Here is a 17,898-nt window from a genome sequence, read left to right as displayed (position 1 = left end):
AACATGAATTATCAATGTTTTCCTATCAAACCACTTTATCTAGACAAAATATGGGGCCTAAAAGTAGTATCCTAGATGCAAAAATGTGAGTTGGAGGGCCAGTATGGAGAGATTATAGATCCAAAAAAAATCTTGCCACTGCCTAATTCTCCTCTTCTGCCAACCAGTGAGGGGCTAATTCAGGTTGTAATTCCAAGAAAAACGTCAAATCTTAAATCTGTAAAGTACTTCAAATCCTCCAGTAGTGTTTAGAAAATATTCATCAAATGTTGAAAACTGTTATTTCTGGCTGGTGATATTTTTTTAAATGACTTTTTCAACTTTATTTTTGTAATTTACTACATTAGAAGAATTGTTAATAATAAGCAGAGTTATTATCCCAAGAATGGTAACAAATATTTCCTGGAAACAAGTCAGCCACTAAGCCCAGTTTCAATGGCTCTGCATTAAAGTAATGTAGGTTCTAGACTAGTACAATTATGCCCCCCAGAGGATATCTAGTAATGTCTGGAGATATTTTGTTATAACCGAGGCAGTGCTTCTGGTGTTCAGTGGGTAAAGGCAAGGGATGCTGCTACACATCCCAAAATGCACAGGGACACCAACAAACACACAAAAGAATTATTCAGTCCAAAATGGTAATACCAGGGTTGAGAAATGCTGTGTTAAGAGAGGTAAGAAACCCAAGCTCTTAAGCATATTCTGTAAGTACCTGATCTCCATCTCCAACCTTACCATCTTGCAATTTTGCCTAACATTTGATTCTAGAGTCAATCCTGAACTTCTTATTAGTCCCAGGATATTAAAAAATCAGCTTGCTTCATGTCACTCAGTAAGTAGTAAACCTGGAACACATTTCTAATCCTGGTCTCTTCTTGGTCTATATCTGCTGCCAATAGAAGACCTCCCTTGAAAATGGACCGGAAGTTATTCAGGTGTCCCCCTCTCAAATTATTCAGTAGTTACACAGTGCTTTCTATAGAGAGGCATATTGCTGGTGAGGAGGAAGGATACAACATTCAAAATGAACAAAGCACTACACCAGCTCTCAAGGTATGACAGTCTATAAGGTAATCACACACAGCACTTCATCCCATGAGCCACACACATATATATATATATGTGTGTGTGTGTGCACACACACAAATATATTTTGAAGATACAGAAAATGGAAGATTTGGAGGAATGATTAATGGGTAAATTTGGGGTAGAGAGTCCATGGATGTGAATCAGAAAAGGATAAAGAAAGAATCTTTTGACTAAGATAATGTTGCTACTAAAGTCTAAGATGTGGGATGTCTACACTGGAAAGCGATCCACTAACACAAATCATCAGTTCCAAATTACGTGATAAATTTGATGCAAGTGAAGCAGGGCAATTGAACACCTGACATTTCCATCTCTGAAAACCAAAAATTCACTCAAGGAGATGGGTAGAACAAAAAGTTAGAATAGTCACCTCCACATCCTCCCAATCACAAATATTATTTAAATCACAAACTTTATTTAAATGCACATCTTCAGAAAAACACCCACCAACAGCTACTGGATCTGCCTAAATACTTAAAAAATTAGTTACCTCAGCTAGAAAATATACCTCCAACACTAATGTCAATTTCTAATATTTTATGCACACTGAAGTCAATATAACCACAACCTTTGTCATAAGGTCAACAATTAACTAGTGATATTAATGTATAAGAGTAGAGAAATTGATAACCATTATGCCTATCAATATTTATAGATGACTATGAATTATGAAAATTGAAACAATAACAACCTATGCTTTAGATACTACACAACTTAGAGACACTCACCTTTTAAATCTTTGAGAACCTCTCATTCCTCAATACCTGCTTACAATTCTGATTAATAATAATCTCAATTTCCTACATGAAGCAAATTAGGCAATAAAAAATGTAATGTCTTAATGGCTATTCAAATTTTTTAGATCCTGAGGTGGACTTTCTTGACAGTGATAATTTGTTAAGTGTTTGAAAAGATTAACTTAAAAGCATCAGCTCTATAGCTATAACAGATAGATAATTATCTCATGTGATGGGGAAGTACATGAATACTGAAAATAAGCTCTCTAGATGATCCTGCTAAGACCCTCTTCGCTTTACTTGAGAATCAAAGGAAAAAGCTATAGAAAGCAAGTCTTCAGCTTTGAATCAAAACTAAAACTAACACTCTTAATTAAATTTATAATCAAGCACAAAGTATCATTTTACCTTTTAATGATGACAGGTAAAGATGGTATTTCTCTCCACCACATTTTATTCTCTGACAAAGTTCAGGCAGCAGTTTTTTCCACCACAAAGTCTATCTTAGGAGAAAATGAATCAATTTTAAGTTTGATGCATTTTACATTCAGATTTCCAACAAGAATAAGACTGTGCAGGGAAAGCACAGGGTAATAATAATACATCCTTTTGGTTAAAGGCCAAACTTTGTTACAATAGAAGTCACATCAATAAACAGCTAGTCTTCTGCTTAAATTGTAACATAAATCAAATCTCTAACTTGAAAATCTAATGACATGCATATTATACATATGTACATGGTTATTTTCAAGAGGAAACATAGACATGTTCTGCTTCCCCCTAGGTGGAAGGAAGGATGGAAAAAAAATACTAAATTCTAAAACTTCTAATTTCTAAAGACCACATAGCCCAGAAAACATTTTCCCATCATACATTATGTTTCCCAAATCTTTGGGTAATAACCTACTTCTCCAAACAAGAGATGTCTAACAGAGATAATACGCCATCCAACCATACATTTTAACAGCCTCTAAATCAAAACACATCCTACATTCTCATTTGACCTACACAGCCCTATGAGGTTGGACTGGCATAATTTGTCCCCATTTTGTAGAAAAGGCAACAAGATTATCAAATCTGATTATCACTGATCAAGCCTAAAAAACATAATCTGAAAAGCATACCCGATTCTCTTCTTTCAGTTCATAATTAGCATATGGAATGATTGCCTCTGGGCATCTCTCTAAGAGCGTATCTATGCACTGTTCATACTCTTTCAAACGTGTACGACACAGAACACGGACACTGAGGCCAGCAACTGTGTCCTCTGACAGTGGCTCCAAGAACGGAATAATGGAAGCTATGTCAAATGAAGGACTGCATATAAGAGACTATGAACAGAAAAGTGAAATGTTATGAAATGAGGCATCCGAAAGACTAAAACACAACATACAGAATATAATTTTTTAAAAAGACTAACTTAATTTGCCCAAAAAAGGAAAGATAGGAAGAGCACAACTTTAGAGCATGTGCATATGCTATTTTTTTAATAAGTCTAAGTAGATTCAAGTATTAATAATCTTGAAACCACCTGTAATTTAAAGAATAAAAATCTATTTAATAGAAATCAATCATTTTTAAAGTAACATGACTTTACTATAGAGAGACCACAAAGTAAAACTAGCAGGACAGCTTTAGGAGTCTACCCTATGGAAATAAGCAACACTGTGGTCAATGATTTGTCCAAGGATGTTCACCACAGAAGTATTTATAATACTGAAAAGCTAGAAGTAATCTAAGCATTAAACAAGGGATGAGTAAATATATCATGACCAGTCACATGAAAGAATATTATATAGCCATCAAATGGTTTTCAAAGGCTAATGAGCAAATGCTCATGCCAAAATGATGAGTAAAAGAATCCCAACACAACATATTCAAAGTATGATCAGTTTTGCAAAATCTACACAGGTACATGAACATTAGAAATGCCTTGGAAAAGTACTGAAATTTGAAACAGAGATCAGTTCACTGGATGGGAGGACAAAGCCCACATTTTATTTCTTTTCATACTTTCCTAAATTTTCCAAATTATCTATGATAAGCATGTACTACACATGTAACCAAAAATAAAACTTAACATATAAGGCAACTAAAGCATTTTAAGAACCTAATAATTTGTAATAATACTACCGGCCACAAGCTGAGTAACATAAGCAGGTACTATTTCAATATTCAGAGCTTTATCAATATTTTACTTTTAAGCATTTAAACTATAAATATTACTTTTGATTCTACCACCAAAATAATCTCTGCTTTTCCCTTTCTTCTGGACAAAGGTGAGATGGTTATACTCTGATTTCTCTTCCGTTATCCTTTTTCCTACAGCATCTTCTCACACTCACAGGAGGATATGGAACATGAATTATCCATTTATAGTCAGCGTAATGATTTTATTCCAAATTTCTACCAAGGAATGGCTAGGAGAATAAGGTTGGTCTCTTCCTTTACTGCAAGTTTAATAGTCACTTTTATTGGAATAATTTCCTGACAATAAGACAGGAACATGAGGTCTTACCAAATTTAAGCCTTACACTATATCAAAACATGCATATTCATAAGAAAAAGAGGCATTTTTATTTACCTGTAATTTTGAAAGGTCTTCTGTATAATTATGATCAGCTAAGTTATTGGATGATATTAAGACATTAACCCATGGAGAGATTAAGCCATAATGACTACAGGCATTTATCTAAAATGTAAAGAGAAGGTATCATAAACAAAATGCAACAAAATAAGACTCTTCATCTACTCCACAAAAAGCAAGCAACTGCTAATCCTCTGTTGTCACAGAATTAGGTATATACTTGCCTGGGAATGGGAAGAAATGTTTTTTACAGTATATGCCCCTAGAAAAAATTTCAGCCTTGCTGCTACTCACTGAATAAATCTTCATTATTTCCTTAATTTTAAATTTTATAATATTTATTTTAAAATTTTAAAATATTAAATTGAGAATTAATTCAATTTCTAGCAAAAAAAAAGAACGATATTGCTTTTAAGCTAATTATACAAAAAAAAGTTTTAATAGTAATATTGGAAATAATTTTTATTTCTACTACTTTCCTTGGTAGGCAAAAGCTCTTCTGTTTAAGTTTGCAAGACAATTTCCATTAAGCCCCCTTATTCAAGAAGTTAGTGACTTTTCCAGTGAACCCCCATTAGCTGTGGCATCACTGAAAGGAGAGTGGAAGGGAGCAGGAAGGGTGAAGGCAGAGCTGTGAGGGCTGCCTCATGGGCTCCTGAACAATCTTGCGTGTGCAGCTGACAGGAAATGGGGTCTAGCGAGGAAGTCTCTCTCCCACAAGCCTTCTGCAGTTCCTCTCCCATCAGAAAGGTCTGCAGATGTCTCTTTTCTCAAGTTCTACTTTGCGGCCATCCCCTGAGGGTGTACAAGCATGTTTTGGGAGGGCCCCTGCCCCCAGCTCTGGAAACTGAGGTACCAGGGCAAGTAAGTAATACAGGGGCAGTAGGGGCCATATTTTAGAAAATAAAAGTATTTAAAATGTAGGCAACTTCGCTCATGGACAAGTTTTCTGTGTATTTTTAACTTCTGCTTAAGATATCTGCATATAAATTAGGTTTAATTCTAAGCCATAAAAATAAGAAGGCCCATTTATTGTAAGGTGAAATGTACGTTTAATTGAATATTATTCTATTTCTTACCAGATCCTCTGATGTCCGCAATGGTATGGTATCAGGGAGCTGCCTCTTAGATAACCTCCAGATGTACTGTGACGTCAGCTTGAAAAAGAGCTCCTGAAGTACCACGTCTGGGAGGCATGCCACCAGCTGAGCTTCCCAAAAGTCTACCAAGAGCTGAGGAATCCTATCTTCATCCTTATCACAAAGCACCTTGACAACAGAGAAATCAGTCCCCATATCCCAGATAAATACAGTATTGATCAAGTTACAGCTGGTCTTAATAGCACTCCATTAACATTTAATAATTTATCATTAGCAATAGTGCCAAAGCATATTTAGACAAGCAGGAAATCGAGGTTGTATGGTGTTTTTCTAGACATTCTTTTAATCTGTACTTTTATAAACTGGTTATGTTTAAGTCTGCTTTTTCAATAAACAAGTGAAAATACGTCTTTTCTTCTGCTCCTGCTCCCAACCAATTTTATCAGGCCATCCAGATCAATTTTCAAAGTGACAAACCTTAAAGAAGGAATCTGCTTCTTCAATTCCAATTTTGTTGTTTTTCTGTAAGCCCAGGACTGAAGCCACAAGCAATCCAGGCTGAGCCTCCTTTAAGTGAAATGCAAACTCAGTTGGAACAATCTGTCCCTTCCTGTGTTGAATTAACAGCTGAGGTTCCAGAATGAAGCCACATACGAACTTCATCTTCACATAAAAAAGAAATTTAGGAACAAAATGTGTATGTACATATATATCTTGGAAATACATGCTAGTACCTTCAAGATTCATGATTAAGCTATTAAAAATTTACTTTATTCCCAATTTTTTCTGTAACTACAAAACTAGTTCTCCTTCTAAAAAAGACATCATTGCTAACTGTCTTCACAGAAGGTAATGATATTTAATTAAACATCAAGATGTCTTATTTTTGTAGAAAACATTATATTAGGTCTATATTTAAAAATAACATAACCTTAAGTTTTTTCAAAATCATGGAAAGAAAATACATCTTTCTAGAATTCTACTCTTCAGAGGACACCTCAATGTTGACTTTCTTCATTGTACAAACAAAATGTGTCACCTGTATAGTGATAAAGCACTTGTGCTCTTCTTTTGTAGAAACTGAAGTCATACTGTAGGCATTTTACCAGTCAGAGAACAAAACAGTGTAGGATACAGGATCTGAAGCCACACTGCTTGCTTCAAATCTTGCCTTTACTACTTACTAGCTGTGTGATCTTGGACAAGTCATTTAACCTCTGTCTTAGTTCTCTCATTTGTATCATCAGTGTAACAGTAGCATCTACCTTAGAGCATTATTGCAAGAATTAAAGAAGATAACAAATGCAAAGGGCTTAGAATAGGCCTGAGACACAGTAAGTGCTGGACTAATGTTGCTTCTTAGTTTCTTTCCTAATGATAACATCTTTGGCTCATGTCCCTAAATGACCTCTTACAAGAGAAAGCTACCTTTTCTTTGATACACCATTCAAATGCCTAATCCTCCATACTGTCATTTGCAATTTTCTCAGGCATTTCTGCAACTAGCAGACTCCTAAGGCTCACAGCTAATATCCCACTTCCTGTACTTGAATACACATCACTGTTCTGCTTTCAGTGGGCACACAACCATCTCTTCCTTGTCAGATCAGATTGTCAAATAGAGGCACTCAATTCTTGAGTGACAAGGACCATGCACTGAATGCACATAACACTACACTGAAAGGCTTTTGGATACCCACTGCTGCCATTTATTGTTCTTATTTCCATTTGTCAGATTGAAAGCCCAAGGGCTCCCGCTTAGGGTCACTTCCTTTTTAATATTAAGTTTATTTTCCTTTATAACTAATGAGCCAGACAGAAGCCAGGAGAGAGCTAAGCACCCCAGGACTACCTGGTCCTATTTCATTCAGTCATTGTTAATACCAGGCAGGGCACCGTACCTCTGAATGGCTTTTCATCTCGTTTCTGTGCATGTCAAGATCTCCCATTTTCAGAGCCATTGATGCTTTGGTCAGTGTCACTAAGATCGAGGAAAACCCAGAAATATCCAGCTTCCTTAGATAGTTCATGGCAGTTAAAGGATTAATATTCTTCATAGAAGGACTACAGAGAACATGGGGCAGTTGCTTTGGCTCAGCCACATGAAACATCTGAGCCACTTTTGCTGCTAATTCCTTTGGTAAGCACAGACAAGAAATAAAAGGTCAGTCAGCCAATAGCAATAAAAACCAGCAACATATGTGTGTGTGTATATATATATATATATATATATATATATGTAAAGTCAACACATAAACATTCCAATTAAGATAAAATAATAGTATATGTCTTGATTTAAAAAGACAGAGTTGATAATAATGTGGGAGACCTGAGATAATCTAATGTGACCTCTTTGCCAAGTTACAATGAAGAAAAAGTAGTGAAAATATGTAGTATGTTGTGACCAGCATTTTCTAATTTTAAAAAGAATTGAGGAAGAAAATAAATATTAGATTAAACTAGACTCAGAAGTCCACTATAAAAAATTAGTTTAATATAAAATATATTTAATGAGGCAATTTATATGAGAAAATTTCATTTCTCTCCAAACCTTGAAATATTTGGTATCACAATATCGAACTTGGAATACCTGCACTCGACTCTTTCAAAAAATGAGGGGCTACTGGAAGATGACTGGTTAGCCAGAGACAGGTAAGATTCCTCAAGGGAGGAACAACCTAAGACAGGCACAGTCACAGAGGGGCCATCAGGTGAGAAATTGGGGATCAACAGAGGTGAGGCTTAGAACCTCACCCCCCGTTTTGAGAGAAATCTTCTGCATCCATGGATGTTTTGTTGCCCTTGTCTAGCTTGGATTAATAGTCTGGAGGCACACACCTGATCATCTACATTTGCCCTCTTACAGCACTAAATTATGTTTTCTACCTTTTTCTTGCATCTACCTACCACTTCAGCATTTTACTTAAAATAATAATAATAATAATAATAAGGGAGAAATGTGGGATTCACATATAAATCAAGTATAAAAATCAAACGAATAATCATAACTGACTTTATTGTTTATAGTGCGTGATGCATGATCAAAACTGAAAGTTTCTGTGATATGACTGCGCTTGCACTGTTCACCATGTAAGAACTTATTTACTATGTAAGAACTTGTTCACCATGTAAGAACTTGTTTGTTATGCTTCAGGAGATTGGAGACTGTTGAGAATTAGGCTTGGGGTTGATTAATGATTGTGCATTGAGTCCCCTATACAGAATTTTATTGTTGTTAACAACCATTTGATCAATAAATATGAGAGATGCCCTCTCAAAAAAAAAAATGAGGGGCTAAAAATAATCCTTAATAATGTTTTAAGGTCACTGGGTGAGGATGTCATCAGTGAAGCTTCGGACACTTAAGAGAGTGGGGAAACTAGGGTTGTGGAAAGAGCTGCAGATCAGAAGGCAGAAAAGGCCCGTGTTTTGTATCATTCTCCTAAAGACATGCCAGTGTCACACTGGACAGGCCACTCACCACAACAGACCATATTTCTCCATGTATATAATAAGAAAGTCTGAGAAGATGATTATAAACTTTTGTCCAAGCTATAATTCTATGAGTATTAATGAGGAAAAGGACCACATTAGTGCCCTTTTTAGGAAAAGAATACCAAAGAAATATTTGGAACTTGTCTTCTAAACAGTATTACATAAAATAAATTGCTAAAATGAAAAGTCAGAAATATTAGATAAAACTAAATAGAAAACTATATTCACTTCACTTAATTCTTCATCCAGGTTTTCATAAAGTGAATGACTAATGTAAAAGATTAATCCCCTTTCGTATTTCTGTGATCCATCCTCTACTGACCAGTCCACTCGAGCCAAAACTTCAGCCATAGACAAACCAGACATCTTATAGTATGGCAAGGCAAGGTGCGAGTGCTGGGTGTCAAGCCTAAAGAGAAGGAAGTAAAAAAACCCTCAAATTCATCATTTTTAAGCCTGGATGTCTAATATATTTGATAAAACATATCATGCTTTCCTGAAGACATAAATCTCAAAATACTTTACTACTGCCATTAATAGCTGGAACAAGCCCCAAAGTGTTCTTCTGTAAAATCACTCTCACTAATGTAGTTTCTTTCTGCCTGCTCATAATAAAAATAGAAAAACAATTAAGTGAATTTTAATATTCATAATATGGCTCTAAAATAATGGTACTTATATGTAGAAGTCTGTCTTATTAATTTATAACCATTCCCATAAAAACAAAGCAAAACAGGAGGAACAAACAGTAGTAGATTCATATAGACACTGAGAAGTGACTGGTGGTTACCAAGGGGGAGGGGTTAGGATGGGTTGTGGGGGAGGGGAAGGGGGATAAGCGGAACAATACTTTGCAATCACAATATAAGTTGGTCATAGGGACAGTAGTACAGCATGGAGAATAGTCAGTGATTCTGTAACATCTTTCTACATTAATAGATGGTAACTACACTAGAGGGAGTAAGGATTTAACAATACGGTAACTGTTGAACCACTCTGCTGTACATTTGAAACAAACTTAAGATTGTGTATCAAGGATACTTAAAATTATAACAATTCCCATGGTTCAAGTAAGCCTTTGAAATAATCATATATAAAAATATTTCTAAACATCATTCCCAAAAATCACTGTTCATCCTAGTGTCCTTTTCTGACATAAAAGCATTGACTACTAAGTTTAAACTCCAGGCTGTCTAACTGGACAGTTCCTTAAAGCTAACAGCAATAAACCAGTATTATGCTATCTCAGGAATATTTTCACTGGTCATGGGACTCCCCCAAAGTTTGAAAAGAAACTTCAAATCCTAAATGAAGTGGTCGGAGACTCACTGCTCGTCACCTGAAGGGTAAGTCCTTGAAGGCATGGAGCAGATGATGTTCAGCTGTGTGTCTCTAGGCTTAGCACAATACTGAGCACACAGTATGTACCCAACAAATATTCGTGGAATAAATGAATAAATGAACCACCTCCCCTCAGACATTCCCCCATTTATCAGGTGGCTACCAGAGATGGAAAAGCTAGTAAGTAAAACCAAAGCCTAAGATGACTTCTTTAGTAAGATTCCCAGAAGCATCACCAACCGGCTGTAACAGTCTCCAAGGTGCCCACAGCTTTCTTTAAATGCTTCTAGAAGCTCTGCTTTTTCTCCAGGTTCCAACTGACTGGCATCCATCAGAGCAGCTCTCACTAACAGATGAGCCTCACTAAGTAGGTGGATACAGCTCTGGGTTTTTGCATTTTTGTAGGTATTACTGTAGTCTACCTAAAACAAAAAAGGCACAGCTAATGTTGAGGTGGAAAGACTCCCTAAAAGTTTTCCAGTTCTTAAGAATATCTATATATTTTGTTAGTAAAGCTAATATTTGGACACATTAAATCCTAAAAGAAAAAGTGATTATCATTCTGATAAATTGTAACTGAAATTTTTTTTTCTCCCCACAATCTAAGAGTCAGTTTAATACATACATGACTATAAACACTTCCTTTGTTAAACAGCAATAATCATTAGAAAAGGTACAAATAATACTGTAATACTAATAATACTATCAACTTAGCAGTATTTGATCACAACTGATCATCTGAAATAATCACAAATACATCTGAAATAAATTTTTTTTAAGTTCTGCGATTTAAATCTTTCTCAAATTCAGACTGAGTATCCTTCCTTTCAGTTTCAGTTGGTGAATTTAAGTTCTACTACACCTATTTCCATAACTCACAGTGGGCTTATAAAAATTATCACTAACTAATATGGGTCAGTACTTTCAGACTCCAGTAGGCAAATCATCAAGATGAAGTTTAAGACTACAAATTAAGCAAGACTAAAAAGACAGAACAAAACTGATATAATTATCAGTATTAAAAAGCCAGGGACAAATCAGGCAAAATCTTGACCTGATGATCAAAATTCATACCACCAATGAGGATATACAAATGGATATCACATATCTTCCAATCTAACACCCTCAGAAAGACACATTACCCATGCAATATTCTGGTAGAGAAAGAGAATACATAACCTGGATCCAATCATGAAAAATAATAATAATAAATTTTTAAGGTGGAGGAGGGAAAATATATTTTTCAAAATATCTGTGTTGTAAAAAAAAAACCAAAAAGTTTGTGAACATATTCCAGATTAAATGAAGCTAAATAGCCATGACAATTAAATATACTACCTGATGCTAGACTGGACTTTGGACTGGAGTGGGGGAAAATGTTACTAGGCCATTCATTATTGGGTCAATTGACAAAATTGGAATATGAACCACAGACTAGATTAAGTCCCATATTAATATTAAATTTACTGAAGGATATGACTATACTGGTTATATAAGCCACTGTGATTATGTAAAAAAAATCTCAATTCTTAGGAAACATGCAATGAAGTATTTAGGGGCACGAGGCTATGATGTATGCAATTTACCTTTTAATGGATCGGAACAAAAACTACAACTGTGTGCTTATGTTTGTGTTTAGAAAATGAGGGAAAAAAAGAGGGAAGCAAAAGAGGTGACATGTTGAGTATGGGTGAATCTGTACAGGGGAAAACACAGGTTTTATTTCTACTATTCTTATTCTTGCAACTTTTCTGTAAGTTTGAAATTACTTCAAAATAAAGAGTTAAAAAAAATTACCAGAGATGAGTAGGCAGCTGTCACTCAGAGAAAAGGAATACAAATGGCCACTCTGGGTCCCTTCCCACAGAACAACGCTGAGCGGCTGCAGTGCCCTGGGACGATCTGCTAATATTTCCAAGGAGACTGAGATAGGGGTAAATGTTGTAAGTTTTTTCAGCTCCATTTCACAGTTCAAAGCAAGGGTCAAAGCCTATTTATGTTTAAACTGGTTAATCAATTCTCTTGGGGGTGAATATGAGTAAGAGAGTCTTATTTTAGTGAAGGGAGTATCTACTGGCTCCTCAAATGTCAGAAGCTGTGAAAACAAGAGAACAAGATGTGGAGAAAGATACCCACTTCACTGTCATACAGAGCTTGGAAGCTGGTTGGCTGTGGCACTCTGAATGTATGATAATTAGAATTAATATCTGGTCATCAATTCCACTCTAAATATCTACAAACAAGAATAAGTTTGAAAGGAGTACCATTTCTCTGTATAGTTGCACTGGTGAGATCGTATTCACAATATACAAATTCCACCCAGCCTCAGCTACAGGAGATGTTTTGAGCTTAACACTGGTACCTTTTCTAGAACTAAAAGCAAAACAAAGGACAAGCATTGTTAAGAGAAGACATATTATTAATAAATGGCAATTCAAAATGGTAAATAATGAGTACCTAAAATAATATAACTATGAAATCATTTTCATTTAGTATTCTCTTCAGTGATCAGCTATACAGTAGATTTTTACAGAACATTAATTCACAATGCTGTACAGACCTATAGCATTTAATATTTGAATCTCATGTACTGATAAATCAATCGATTCCAATCCACTTTACAAGTATTCTTAAATGGGCAATACACTCAAAGAACAGGTAAGACCCCTCAAAAGAGAGAGAGCTGGCTATGAAAGCCCTTAAGCCTAGTATTTCTCTTGTATGTGGCTTTCCTGAGTCCAGCTATGCCCAATGTCACAAGTCTAATCAGAAGTTCCAACAGAACAGGCAAAACACTCATGGCTACTGAGGAAATGCAGAGGACATAGTTAACCGTGAGTCTCAAAGCACTATCTTTTCTCATGCTTTCACTATGTGGTGCATTTTCTTTAGTATATTATCTTTCTGAAATGCAGACCTTTGACCAAATGAATGCCCAAATAAATAAAGATTTTTTAAAAAATGACTTACAAAAATTCCTCAAGGGAGGAACAATCTAAGACAGGCACAGTCGCAGAGGGGCCATCAGGTGAGAAATTGGGGATCAACAGAGGTGAGGCTTAGAACCTCACTCCCCCGTTCTGAGAGAAATCTTCTGCATCCGTGGATGTTTTATTGCCCTTGTCTAGCTTGGATTAACACATAGTCTACAGGCACACACCTGATCATCTACATTTGCTCTCTTACAACACTAAACTATGTTTTCTACCTTTATCCTGTATCTACCTACCACTTCAGCATTTTATTAAAAATAATAATAATAAAGAGAGAAATGTGGTATCCACATATAAATCAAGTATAAAAATCAAATGAATATTCATATTTGAACTGACTGTTTATAGTTCATAATGCATGAGCAAAACCAAAAGTTTCTGTGATGACTGCCCTTGTAAAGTTCACCATGTAACTTATTCACTATGTAAGAATTTGTTCTCCATGTAAGAACTTGTTCGTTATGCTTCAGAAGATTGGAGACTGATGAAAATTAGGCTTGGGGTAGATTAATGATTGTGCATTGAGCATTGACCCCCCTATACAGAATTTTATTGTTGTTAACAACCATTTGATCAATAAATGTGAGAAAGGCCCTCACAAAAAAAAAAAAATATATATATATATATACACACTTCCAATTGTAAAATAAATAAGTAACCGGGATGTAATGTATAGCATAAGGAATATAGTCAAAATATTGTAACAACTTGGTATGGTGATAGCTGGTACCTAGAATTATCATGTATATAAATGTTGAATCACTGTGTTGTACACCTGAAACTAATGTAATACTGTGTGTCAACTACCCTTCAATAAAAAATAATTATCTAAAAATAAAATAAAAATAAAAATAAAAATAAAAATGGAGAAAAAAATATCACTTACAAAAATACAATACTTCTAAAATGTCAAATGTGCAAGATTACAAATTGTTTTTCCTCTTGCCAGAACCCTTACTCTCTGATTTTTCAGTTTCAGACTACTCCTAACTGAGCAGTTACCCAAGTCAACCTCTGATTTTTTCCTCTTCACAGAACAAAGACCGGCACAAACAATGTGAAAAAGCAAAATCTATGTTAAAAAGAAAAACTTATATTTGATTTGAAATACAAATCTTCCTGGTTTACAATGGGGTTATGTCCCAATAAATCCACTGTAAACTGAGCATATCATAAGCTGAAATGCGTTTAATATACCTAACCTACTGCACATCACAGCTTAGCCTAGCCTACCTTAGATGTGCTCAGGACACAAACATTTAGCCAACAGTTGAGTAGAATCACTTAACACAAAGCTTATTTTATAATAAAGTGCTGAATATCTCATGTAATATATTGAATACTGCACTGAAAGTGAAAAAAACAGAATGGTTGTGTGGTTACAAATGGTTTCAAGTGTATAGGTTGTTTACCCTCATGATGATGGGGCTGACTGGGAGCTGCGGCTTGCTGCCCCAGGCCAGCATCACCCGAGTATCATACCGCATATCACTAGCCCAGGAAAAGATCAAAATTCTAAATTCTAAGTATGGTTTCTACTAAATGTATATTGCTTTTCACCATCGTAAGGTTAAAAAATCTTAAATTGAACCAATACAAGTCAGGGACTATCTGTATACTATATGCTTCTTTCCCTGCAAAGATCTTTTCCCCTCAAAGATTAAATTCCACAAAAAGGAATGTTTAAATTAGATTGCATTCTCTATCATTAAGTTCACAATAAGAAACCGTCAAGCGAAGCAAAACTAGTCTCGAATTAAGCACTCTATTCTAAATAATGTGTGAGTAAAAAACTCCAAGAATCAACCAGAGATTAATGTCGTGAAAATGCAATTTTATTTTAAGGTAGATTGGCACATATCTGTACACCATGAATATATTTTAAGATAAGAAATACACTGCAAATTTCTTTTGCATTGAATTACCAGGAAATAACTTAAAAATGTAACTACTGAAAGGTCAAAGGAAAACAGTAAAGAGCCTCATAGTTTTGGATTGGCATTAGAGGCTCTTTCCCATTAGTTATACAGAAAAACATGTCCTTTAACTTATTGTCTAAAATACCACAGATTTTTATTGGAACTATGTTATAATTCATTTTCTTCTAAAATTCTAAGGTCAATTATAAAGGATATTAAAGAGATTGTTAGAACCCTTTCTTTCTTTGGAAAAAGAATACAGAAGAACCATCTGATAATTCAAAGTTTTGATTAAAAAAAAATAAGATGCACACAAAATATACCAGTAATTAGTCATTCTAGAAACTTGGACAGGAAAGTCTGGGGTTGAGGGGATGCTTACGGAAGCCTCTTGGGCGACTTTCTTCTCTCTGGACTGGCCTCAGGGTCTGCCTTGGTCAAAAGTATGACATGGTTTTTAAAGTGACAGATGGCTTTCAAACCTATGAAAAGCTGTATTCTTAATGCACAGACATCCATACTGACAGGTGGGCAAGCCTAGTAAGGGGAAAAAATCACAGATTTAACCATGGAATAAAGGTACATGAACTTTAATCTTCAAAAATCAGTCTGTTTATTTGACAAAATCTCTCTAACTCTCCTTCCCCCTACAAAAAAACTACCTCAAATTCTTATTTTTATCAGAGCAAGAAGGTTATCCTATCCAAACTTATGCAGCCAACTATCTATTTCATATGTGCCTTCCAAAAAGCTACTCATTACTTGTTGACTGAATGTACACAGAAAGGTGCATCTGAGTCCCTCAGAGCTGTAGGAATTCCCATGGCTTACAGAGCAACTTCAGGGGTGCAGCTGTGGGCTAGTAACCTGCCACCCAGAGAAATTCCCCCCCCAAGAGTGGGCTGGCTCCAGGGATATGCCCAAATGGAGTTCCCAGACAAAACCAAACACTATAAAAGGACATTCTACTGCACAGAGTATATAGCATGGTTTCTTAGTGGATGGGAAGGTAGGAGAGAAAGGTATGCAATGCTCAAAAAGCCCCTGACTGTTCTTAGGTGTAAACATTGCCTGGGAGGGCGGATAGGCTGGGGTATGTAGGGTAACCTGAAGGAAACTCTGGAACAGGAGCAGGCTGCTGTTCCTACAAGGAGGTATTAACTCAAATAGAATAGATAGAAAAAATAACAGAAGAGTTCTTTCTGGGAGCTTGCAAAATGATGCTGTCAGGCCTGTGCTTTCTCCTCCATTAACACTGTTTTGATTCTGAGCTCATCTTCATTGTCCCTTTGTATAAAGTGCTTGGGGAAACCCCTCCATCTATTTTTTCATTCCTAATAATATTTAAGGTGCCTTGGCCAGTGCTAAGAAGCCAGAATCTCAGAGGAAAGGGAGATAAAGACATGTGCACTCTGGACCAAACTCTGAGGTTGTGACATCTTTGTCAGACACCACAGCTCCCGAAGTCTGAATCAGCAAGCAGACTAAATGACTCATCCTGGTGGCACCTACGACTGCAGAATGGTGGAGATGCAAGGAAGGGGGAGCCATGAGGTATGATCATCACCATCCTTCCCTATGCCACTTTTCAGATGACTGGCCTCAAGGGCAGCATCCCCGACCAACTGCTCTCTTTTCTCCTTCCTTCTTGTCCCTTGTTCCTTCCCTCTGGTTTTATGAGACTCTGAGAAGACTTGGAATTACATTTTTTTTTAAATGTAGATTGACCCCACCTCAATCTATTATGTAGCCCCTCACCCCACTATCACTACCTATATAAGCCTATGTTTTTCTGAGGTTTTTTTAAAAAAAAAGGCAAGATATGGAGAGGAGGAGACAAAAACCATCTATCAGCCTTACATTTTTATTAGGGAAATAACCTCTATTTTAAAAATAATCTCTCGAAAAGGCTATGCTTGTACCTTAAACACAGAAAGGCATGGGAAAGCTATGATTCTGGTTTCCCAAGAGACTGAAGGTCAGCTGGAAGCCTGGTCAGCAAAAAAGCTACAAGCAGGCCACAGCAAAAAAGAGTCACTGAGAACTCAGATCACGTAAAACTATCACATACCACCATTTGGGCAACAGTAATAGTCTATACCTCAGACACATTAAGCACTAAATAGTGCTGCCTATTAACATATCACCATTAATGAGTGCTCATTTTTTCCGGGAAAAAGCTATCTAAGTGCCAGATAAACTCACACTAACTTGTGGAATATTGGCCACCACATTTGGGGGGTTCCTGCAATATGTAACTTTCTAACGAACACCCATTCAAGTAGCTTATACTTGAGGAGTGAAATAGCATATAATGATCATCATGCAAATGATCAATGTATTTTTGGAAACAGAAATTCAAGGTCAGAAAACACAGAATTTTACCCTGACACCATCCACATTTATTCTGTGATCAAGAGCTTTTCAGAGACTAAGCATATTCTCACTAAAAATGAAGTTTTTGATCTAGCATTTCTATATTAACTCTTAGATTAAAACTACAGAAACACAGAAGGGTTGTTGAAGGCTTATAGAATGACAAAAGAATTACAGGAATATCTGATAACAGTATAATGCACTTCATTCAATTTTGTGTTCTTGAATATACTGATTTCTGTACTGCTTTGTAAATAGCCA

General features: G+C 35.9%; 2 protein-coding genes across 3 annotated transcripts in view; one reads left to right on the top strand and one right to left on the bottom strand.

The window, feature by feature from the left end:
* CP (ceruloplasmin) overlaps nucleotides 1–5,684 on the top strand; it is a 53,751-nt gene extending 48,067 nt beyond the window's left edge. The window contains exons 19-20 of the mRNA XM_036896358.2: nucleotides 4,155–4,259; nucleotides 5,496–5,684. Coding sequence (XP_036752253.2) covers nucleotides 4,155–4,258 — 104 coding nt within the window. The 3' untranslated portion in view covers nucleotide 4,259; nucleotides 5,496–5,684. The remainder of the gene's footprint in view (nucleotides 1–4,154; nucleotides 4,260–5,495) is intronic.
* HPS3 (HPS3 biogenesis of lysosomal organelles complex 2 subunit 1) overlaps nucleotides 1–17,898 on the bottom strand; it is a 36,719-nt gene that overhangs the window by 2,700 nt on the left and 16,121 nt on the right. The window contains exons 7-16 of one of the 2 annotated variants that reach the window (XR_005026948.2): nucleotides 15,644–15,798; nucleotides 12,614–12,722; nucleotides 10,590–10,771; nucleotides 9,237–9,417; nucleotides 7,415–7,648; nucleotides 5,991–6,176; nucleotides 5,493–5,681; nucleotides 4,411–4,518; nucleotides 2,951–3,157; nucleotides 2,235–2,329 (exon numbers count right to left, since the gene is read on the bottom strand). Coding sequence is in view for 1 of the 2 variants with exons in the window: in XM_036896366.2 (XP_036752261.2) it covers nucleotides 2,235–2,325; nucleotides 2,951–3,157; nucleotides 4,411–4,518; nucleotides 5,493–5,681; nucleotides 5,991–6,176; nucleotides 7,415–7,648; nucleotides 9,237–9,417; nucleotides 10,590–10,771; nucleotides 12,614–12,722; nucleotides 15,644–15,798 (1,642 nt within the window). In the remaining variant the exon portion in view is untranslated. The remainder of the gene's footprint in view (nucleotides 1–2,234; nucleotides 2,330–2,950; nucleotides 3,158–4,410; nucleotides 4,519–5,492; nucleotides 5,682–5,990; nucleotides 6,177–7,414; nucleotides 7,649–9,236; nucleotides 9,418–10,589; nucleotides 10,772–12,613; nucleotides 12,723–15,643; nucleotides 15,799–17,898) is intronic. The other variant, XM_036896366.2, reaches the window with a different exon arrangement.

This window comes from Manis pentadactyla, chromosome 1, assembly GCF_030020395.1.
Source record: "Manis pentadactyla isolate mManPen7 chromosome 1, mManPen7.hap1, whole genome shotgun sequence".
In the NCBI taxonomy this organism is placed as follows: Eukaryota; Metazoa; Chordata; class Mammalia; order Pholidota; family Manidae; genus Manis; species Manis pentadactyla.
The sequence above is the reverse complement of the archived record's forward strand: the minus strand, read 5'-3'. Positions and strand labels throughout refer to the sequence as shown.